This window comes from Ylistrum balloti, unplaced genomic scaffold (assembly GCF_031769215.1).
Source record: "Ylistrum balloti isolate Yb309-2 unplaced genomic scaffold, AGI_CSIRO_Ybal_v1 Utg370136, whole genome shotgun sequence".
In the NCBI taxonomy this organism is placed as follows: Eukaryota; Metazoa; Mollusca; class Bivalvia; order Pectinida; family Pectinidae; genus Ylistrum; species Ylistrum balloti.
Window position 1 is genome coordinate 1,177,443 of NW_026782145.1, and position 8,354 is coordinate 1,185,796.

At 34.6% G+C, this 8,354-nt stretch overlaps 1 protein-coding gene across 1 annotated transcript; it reads left to right on the top strand.

The window, feature by feature from the left end:
* The first annotated feature begins 3,273 nt into the window (after window positions 1-3,273).
* On the top strand, window positions 3,274-7,922 carry LOC132550613 (cyclin-dependent kinases regulatory subunit 1-like). The gene is made up of 3 exons (XM_060214704.1): window positions 3,274-3,366; window positions 3,755-3,879; window positions 5,403-7,922. The coding sequence occupies exons 1-3, from the start codon at window positions 3,308-3,310 to the stop codon at window positions 5,462-5,464; spliced, it is 246 nt and encodes an 81-aa protein (XP_060070687.1). The 5' UTR covers window positions 3,274-3,307; the 3' UTR covers window positions 5,465-7,922.
* Window positions 7,923-8,354: the final 432 nt, after the last annotated feature.

Consider the following 8,354-nt stretch of genomic DNA (forward strand, 5'->3'; position numbering starts at 1 on the left):
TATCTGAAATACACAGTTATTTATAGATACAAAAAAGTAAAACACTTTAATAAAGTGTAATATATATATATATATATATATGCTAATATAGCAAAAAATAAAAATTGACAGACTATGCTACTAATGTAGTGCAAATTAAAAGAGAACTTTTCGTCAATGTCAAAATTATAAATAGTAATTAAATAAGACAGCAGATTATAAATCAAAGAAGACAAACAAAATAAGCAAAAGCACAGAATTTAAGCACTAAAATGAAAATAGAAGATAAAAGCACACAGGTAGCAACACTACTGAACAAAGGGAGGAAACTCACATCTGATCCCACATAGAACACTTACAGTCCGGGCCATCCCACATACATCCTACATCAGTCTCCTGAATTCTTTGTCGTTCTCTACCTTACGCAGATCTTTCGGGAGACTGTTCCATATGCGGGACGCTTCGTACCTGAAGAAATTCTTTCCATACCTGATGGTGTTTACCCTTGGGATGTGTACCTTGCCCTCTGCTCTGAAAGTATACAAAGTTTCTTGTTTAAATATTAGACTGCAAATGTAGTCAGGAGAAATCTTGTTAAAATTTTTAAAAACTTCACAAGCCATCAACTTCATCCTATTAATATGCAGGAAAGAAGTATTAGCATCTGTTAGCAGTTTTTTTTGAGGTCGAAGGTGTAATCATTAAAAAGAAAACGCAAGCGTTTCGGCAACCAGGAAAATGAAAAAACTTCAAGAAAGGTCTTGCACCTTTTCCATTTTCCTGGTTGCCGAGACGCTGCAGAAATTCCAAACAAGGGGACAGTAATTAAAATTCGACAATACAAAACTCTTGTAAATTAACATTTTAACAGATTTAGATAAAAAAAAATGTCCAATCCTCTTCAGAACTGCAAACTGTTTGGAGGCTTGTCTACAAATAAAAGAGATATATTTATAAAACTTCAATTAAAAATCTATCTCAACACCTAAAAGTTTAACACTATCTTCACAAACTATAGTGGAATTGCCTATTGTGAAGTGATGGAGGGCTTTCTTTCCTAAACATATTGACTGACCATTCTATCAGTAATGCTGCCTCTCTCTCTAACACCTCTTTCAGACTTTCAATACTTTTGTTAAAATAACCCAGAGTGTTACCATCAGCATAATTGTACAAAGTAGCCTCCTTCATACAGTAAACGATATCATTAATACAAATATTGAAAATAAGCGGCCCAAGGATCGATCCCTAGGGTACCCCTTTGATGAGAGCCATCCACTCGCTGGTGTTGCCTCCCATCCTCACCCACTGCATCCTGTTTCCTAGGTAGCTACTCATGAGACTAACAGCCTCAGTCGATAACCCATAAGATGAGAGCTTTCCGAGGAACAGGTCATGAGGAAGACAGCCGAAGGCCTTGGAAAGAATGGATAAGAATGGCCCCAACATAGTTGTGACCGTCCAAGACCTGACGCCAGTCTTCCATCATGCGCAGCAGGGTGGTCTGACACCCGAAACCGGTCATATAGGCCGCTAAAAAGGGATGAAATATGTTGTTAAAAAATGTTGACAGCTAATCATGCAGAATTCTTTCAAAAATTTTTGAAATACTATGAAGTATGCTGATTGGTCTGTAATTACTAAGGATCATTTTGCTTGAAAAGTGGAGTCACTTGAGCATACTTCAGACGGTCTGGGAAAATACACTTGCTAATAGAGAAAATTAGAAAATTCGGAAGAGAAGGACTAATAGAATCAGAACAAGACTTCAGAATTCTGCATGATATGCCGTCAACGCCTGTAGCTTTTTCTTTGGCAATTTGGATAAAACTTTACGCACTTCACTATCTGCAACGGGGGAAAAGAGAGACCAGAAGAAGAGGATACAAGGTTCTGAATATTAACTATACTGTTGTGCGTTTCCATATCTACATTTTCCAAATCCTGACCAATATTCTCAGCAATAGTACTAAAATGAATATTAAAAGTTTCACAAACAGTTTTTTTGGTCAGTTAAAACTATTTTCACATAATAAAATGTCGTTGTCTCCAGCTACAGACTTCTTTGATAAAAGGCTTGATGGTGGGCCAAAAGTCCTTAGACTTAGGTCCATCACAGCATCTGGATCTAAAATATTGCGTAATTGATTGTTTATTAAGTTTATTTACAAAATTTCTCTGCTGCCTGTACTTTTCCCAATTTTCTGTAGTTTTGTGATACAATATTTATTAAAAAAAAACCCATGCGTTTCCTGTAAATAGCCCGCCATAACTTACCATTCATATATGGAAGTCTGCTGGTTCTATTACGTCTCTCTTTCATAGGAGCATGCCCTTGCCCTTTGCTTTTGAGAGATTTCTTTCTGTTTAACAAATCATAAAATGCTATTGGACTTTTTTTTTTTTTTTATAGTCAAGTTGTCTGGCCATGTATAAGTCCGTGGTAGAGCAGTAAAGGCCCCGACATGGTAATTTTGTAAATACCGCGGAGACCAGATTACATCAACTGCTTTTTTTCTGAAAAAGAAAGATATTCTCACTACCAATAGTTATCTATGATTTAGCCATATAGGTGTTTCATGGGAAAATTTCTAACCATCCAAAAACTTCTAATCATAATAGGGTTTAAACATATGTAAGTACATCAAAGCATTGCAGTTTTAATGTAGTTATGAGGCAGAAGAGAATCCACAATAAATCAAAATACACATTTATCGATAAACTTACACTTTTTTTTCTAAGCATGGTTTAGAAAGAAACCTATAGGGAAGGGAGGGAGAGAGAGATTGGGTGTGGAAAGAAAATCTCACAGAAAGTTAAGGAACAAGATCTACATACACAGGTAAGTGATCAAAAAGCCCCATAATATAAAAATGAATAAACTCTTGTATAATTTGCTGATTATATATTTGTATGGTTTACTTTCTGGCAAAACATGCTGCAAGCATCCAAGTAACCGAATGATAATTGTTCCGTCACCGTGTTTTGGGTTTTACTTAATCACACCCTTTCTGTTCGGAATAACTCTCCTTCTTTAGTAAATGACGAGCAATGCAGCATGAATTTTGTTGCAACCATTTTTCTCACCGGTTTATATATGAATGTCATATTTAATAAAGATGAATGGGGTTTAAAACAATGTAATAATTTGATTCAGAATATCCTTTTAATATCCATTCGCAGACGTGTCTGCAGTGAAAATGGTTTGTTTTTATTTAGGTCACGTGACAAACCCAACCGACCAATCACATCGAAACAGTGTCATTCAAACATTCCCGAACTTCGTAGATCAGCAGAGGCTCTCCTGTCGTGGCAATATAAGACAGTCATGGCTCACAAAAGCATTTATTATTCAGATAAATATACAGATGATACTTATGAATACAGGTACGTAAATTACGAGATACCTTGCCATAATGAATTTCCAAAAAGTGTGTTGTCAACCAGAGCGCCGCCTCACGTGTTGTGTTTAGACATGTTTCAACACTGGCCATTCGGACATTTGTTCATGATGGTCACACGTTCTCTTGTTCAGTTTTAACTTTGATTCGTGGTATGATTATCCCCAAAGATTAAAAATGTCATTTCCCACAACCCTCTTATGATGAAGATATTAAAGCAAATTAACGACCGTATAATAAAAGGTTCCAAAGAAAGTTGAGTTTGAAAAATCAATAACAATGTAGAGATTATGATTTTAGTTAACCCTTATTATACAGTAAGCTAGTTAGTAGTTATAGAAACTGTTTACCATATTATCTAATGCTTATTTCAGGCATGTTGTGTTACCAAAGGAAATAGCAAAGCTTGTTCCCAAACACTTGATGTCGGAAACAGAGTGGAGAGGTTTGGGAGTTCAGCAGAGCCAGGGATGGATACACTACATGAAACATGAACCAGGTACCCAGTGATGGCATTGATAAAAAATCTAGGGGTCCATTCACAGGGAAATTCTCATGTTCTCAACTATAATAGGTTGGGTGCAACCCCTCATATGAGTAATGGTCCTGCATTTGAGGGATAGTTACCTCTTTGAGTGTAACAAAATAGGGTTTAGATATATTGTTACAAAATGTGGTTTCGATATAAGTGTAACCCAGATACATAAGTCAGTAATCTTTGGCTGACTGGTTGTAGGACTGCCTTTGGAAATGCCCACCGCATCAAAGATAAAAACTCTGAAACGTGTATTAGGCAATCTAATACTCAACTGATGGAGCATTAGATTGTTGCATCTCCATCTATAAGATCTTATAGAGTATGGATAAAATGAGGGGAGTTTTGGGTGTGGGAGAGAGCTCACTAGCCCTATGGACGGACGGGGAGATAGCTCACTAGCCCTATGGACGGACGGGGAGATAACTCACTAGCCCTGTGGAGAGACGGGGAAAGAACTCACTAGTCAGACTAACTAGACTGGACAGACAGGTTACACCATGATGAACAGAATGAGGAGTGGATAGTTAAGTGTATACTTTAGAAGTACTGTTTTTTACAGGGACAGTTCCGATACGAGACACAACGTGAAGTACTAGTATGAGTATATGAACTCTGTATGTTGATGAGATGTTGCTTTTGTACATGTAACATTATTATTGTTCAACATGTAATAAACATGGCTATTACCAACAAGTACATGTGTTTACACCTACTGTGCTACATGATTAATCAGTTAGTATTATAAATGCAGTCATTCTGAAATAAAACATTTAAAAAATTTTAACAAAAAAGGGAGTCATCTTTTTTTATATGACCATTAACCAATGTGACAATTTGAGTAACTAAATGATTAATAAAAGCGGTAATTAACTATACCTCAGATGCAGGACTATTACCCAAATGAAGGACTGTGCCCAACCTGTGGTATATAGGAAACAACTGTATGTGTAGCTTATACAATAGTTTTCTATGTGTAGCTTTTATTGTATAAAGGTGTATTAGCAATGAAGTGGTCCTCAGTGTGTTGTCTGTCTCATTACCATCGTTGATAAGCCAGGTCACAATCACTTTTGCTCTCTGCACCCCTGGAACATAGGGCAAAATTCAAGGTACAATGCCACAAGCAAAGTCATTTGATTGGTTCCAGGAGAAAAAAACTGACCAGCCACAATCTTCCTTTTGAAGAGTACAAAGGAGTGACCTAGATTCATTTGATGTACACAAAAAAAATGAAACAAGTCTTCTCCACAAAGTGGTGCACATGGAACCTCCAATTTTGCCATGACCTGTTCCAGAGGTACAGAGAGCGAAAGCGATTGTAATGCCTGTAGTATCAAGGATGTCTTGTTATATATTGGAATACTTCACAATAACATGTGTCAAACAATAGACAGCCTAAGTGTCTGTATATATCTAAAAAAAAAAAAAACATTGCACAGAGTCCAACACAATATTTTACTAATGCTGATGTGTTCCAATTTCAGAACCTCACATTCTTCTGTTTCGGCGTGGTCTACCGATGATGCAGACAAACACCTGTTCATGATCCTGAAATCTACTGTTATCATTTCCATCACCGTTATCATGAAATTCATTCATCATTACAAACCATTCCTGATCATTCTTCTCTGGGACATTGGAAACAAATTCTTCCTCATCAAGTGACTGCTGAGAGGCTGATACACATTGTGAAGTGTAATTGCTTGTTACACTTTATATAAAGGTTTTCCAGAAAGTTATCCTGTCAGGAATGTATCAGAAAAAAGTCAGCTGTGTTGAACATGGTATTGTATTTGTATTTACACATTAAATTGTATGAATTTGTAAAGAATGTTCTTGAATCTTATAATTGATAAAGAAAACTTGAACTAAAATTCAAAATTCAGTTAAAATGAAAATTGACCTTAAATCTTCTGTTATTTACTTGAATTTATCAGCATATTGAATCAAAAATGTATATCTTAATAATGTATTGTAATGAGACAAGTATCTATTGTAGTAAAGACTAATGTGGTGATTCAAAATGACTTTAATAAAGTTTTATTGTTCTGCAAGGGTGTGAGAGGATGATATGGCCATGCTAGGCACTGATTGAAATGTTTTGTGAAAGAGAATTTGAGATAATGTGTTGAAACGTTTAAAGGAATAAAAAGTAAGCATGGATACTGTAAAACACTGTCTACTTCAGAATGAACTGTGAGCATACACTCCCTGAACAGGTGAAATTTCAGACATTAGTTATATAATGGACTGAAACTATTAAAATATGTTGAAAATATCTACCTTCAAACATATCAGGATGAAAATGATCCATTAATATAATTAGAGAGTTTTGAAAAGTGTTTGATGCTCATTTAATTTATTTGAAATTATGTTAGAAAAAAATTATCCTTCTTATTGATGAAGGTTGTGACTGGTTTATTCAAATCAAAAATAGAACAGTGGTTTGGTATCTTTAATTTGTAAATTCCTTAAATTCTTGACTTATTTAGGTATTGACAGAAAATGAGATTGTTCTGCAAATATCAAAATGCAACATCTGCAAATTTTTCAAGCATGAATTTGATATTTTATAAAGAATACCACACCAGCTGTACAACTACTAATTGAGCTCAATGAAAATCATTTTATGAATGTGGCAATACCACTCCTAACACCCTGGTATCATGTCGGTAATATAAACTACAGGCTGTTTGTTAAAAGACAAAGAAAACAATTTTTTTTAATGTGTGCTTATACAAACATGTTAATACAGTAGATGAATGAAGTCACATTATGTATTCATATGTAGATTCATGTGTGATTTAAGGGTTTTGTGCAAATAGTATCATATTTTGATTACAAATAACTTGTATTGTGCTACTAAAGCAGGTTATTTTAGGTGCATACACGTAGACAAGTGTCAAACTACTAGCTCTACATATATAGTGACTGTAATGTCTGCCAGGGACATGTACATACCAAAATTCTCTTGTTAATATCAACATGACCTGTTCTGGAATATTGTTGATTTAGATGTTGCTGTCTGGTAACATCCAAACATGAATTATAATAATTGATACTGATTGTATATCTTTGTGTTCACTAAGGCTCATATACAAAATCCACATATTTATACTCACTATGAGCTACAGACTATCAGTCTATAGACATTCAATAGCAAATATTAAAGTGATGGTCCTTACAGCAGAGCTTTATTGTGATAGCTCATTTTATAAAAAAAAAAAAAGAAAAAGAAAAAACAACTCACTAACCTCAAAGAGTATACAAATGATCAAACTTGTTTGTGCTTGTTAGATATTGGAATACAATTATCAAGGGATGATAAAAAAAAGTTTTACAGGTTTGGATTTCTTATGTAATCATATAGATAAGACCCAATATAACATGGACAGGTTTACTGTTTTCTTAGTCGCTGGTAAATCACATATAGGTTGTGTTGTCTAGGCTTTTCTTACTCAAGATCACTGTTCCTACTCGGCAGGTATGCCTATCTTAATGTGATGTTATATAGGCTTAATAAGTTATTGTTTTTGAAAATATTTTGCCAAATATAGTCTTGTTAAAATCCAGATGTTTATATGAAGTTGAAGGACACGACATTATTATATCAATACTGTATATGTTACCGATAAATATTTGTATAATCATAATTTTCCTGTTTATTTCATTATTGTTCAGGTTCTCTTGTTTTTCTTACCACTGATTTTAAAACTTTTTGTTGCACTACAAGAATTCAAAGTTTGACCAGGTTTATTCCGCTTGCCCTGACAGTAATTTTCGAGATTTGAAAAAATCAAAGATTGAAAGTCTGATGTACTCTGGTATATGAATTGTATTACTCTCATATTTTTTTCCTTTCGTGATTTCTCCTTCCTCATTTGTTCTTGAGTGTAATCATCTTACAATATTCTATTACTATCCTATTGTTTCTGATCTTTTGTAAATACATATCTCTTTCCTACTTGAACATTTTGAATTTGACAAATAAATTTTGATGTACATTATTTCTTGTTGTTTTAATTGATGATCTGGTACAAGTAAAGGGTTGATATTTTATGAACTCTGGACTAGCCATGAAGATGTCACACAATGAAGGCAACACTAATCATGATTTAGTATGTGTTTGACAATGAACATAGTAATAAGGCCTTAACTCATTTTTTCCAATACAATTTTATCTACTCTATCTACTGATGTAGTACCATTGATTCTTCTAGGGATGTCCGTGCATCAGAAAGTAAAATTATGATGCTTGACCTACAAGAAGGAAAAAGTTTGGGCCCTATCTCCTTCAGTGCTAATCATCTGAACCTTCATAATTTACATTTTTAGGTCACCTGAGACAAAGTCTCATGGTGACCTATTAGCATACCCTTCATCTGGGTTCGTGCGTCCATAAACAATTTAACACTTTCCTTTCTCGAAAACCTCAA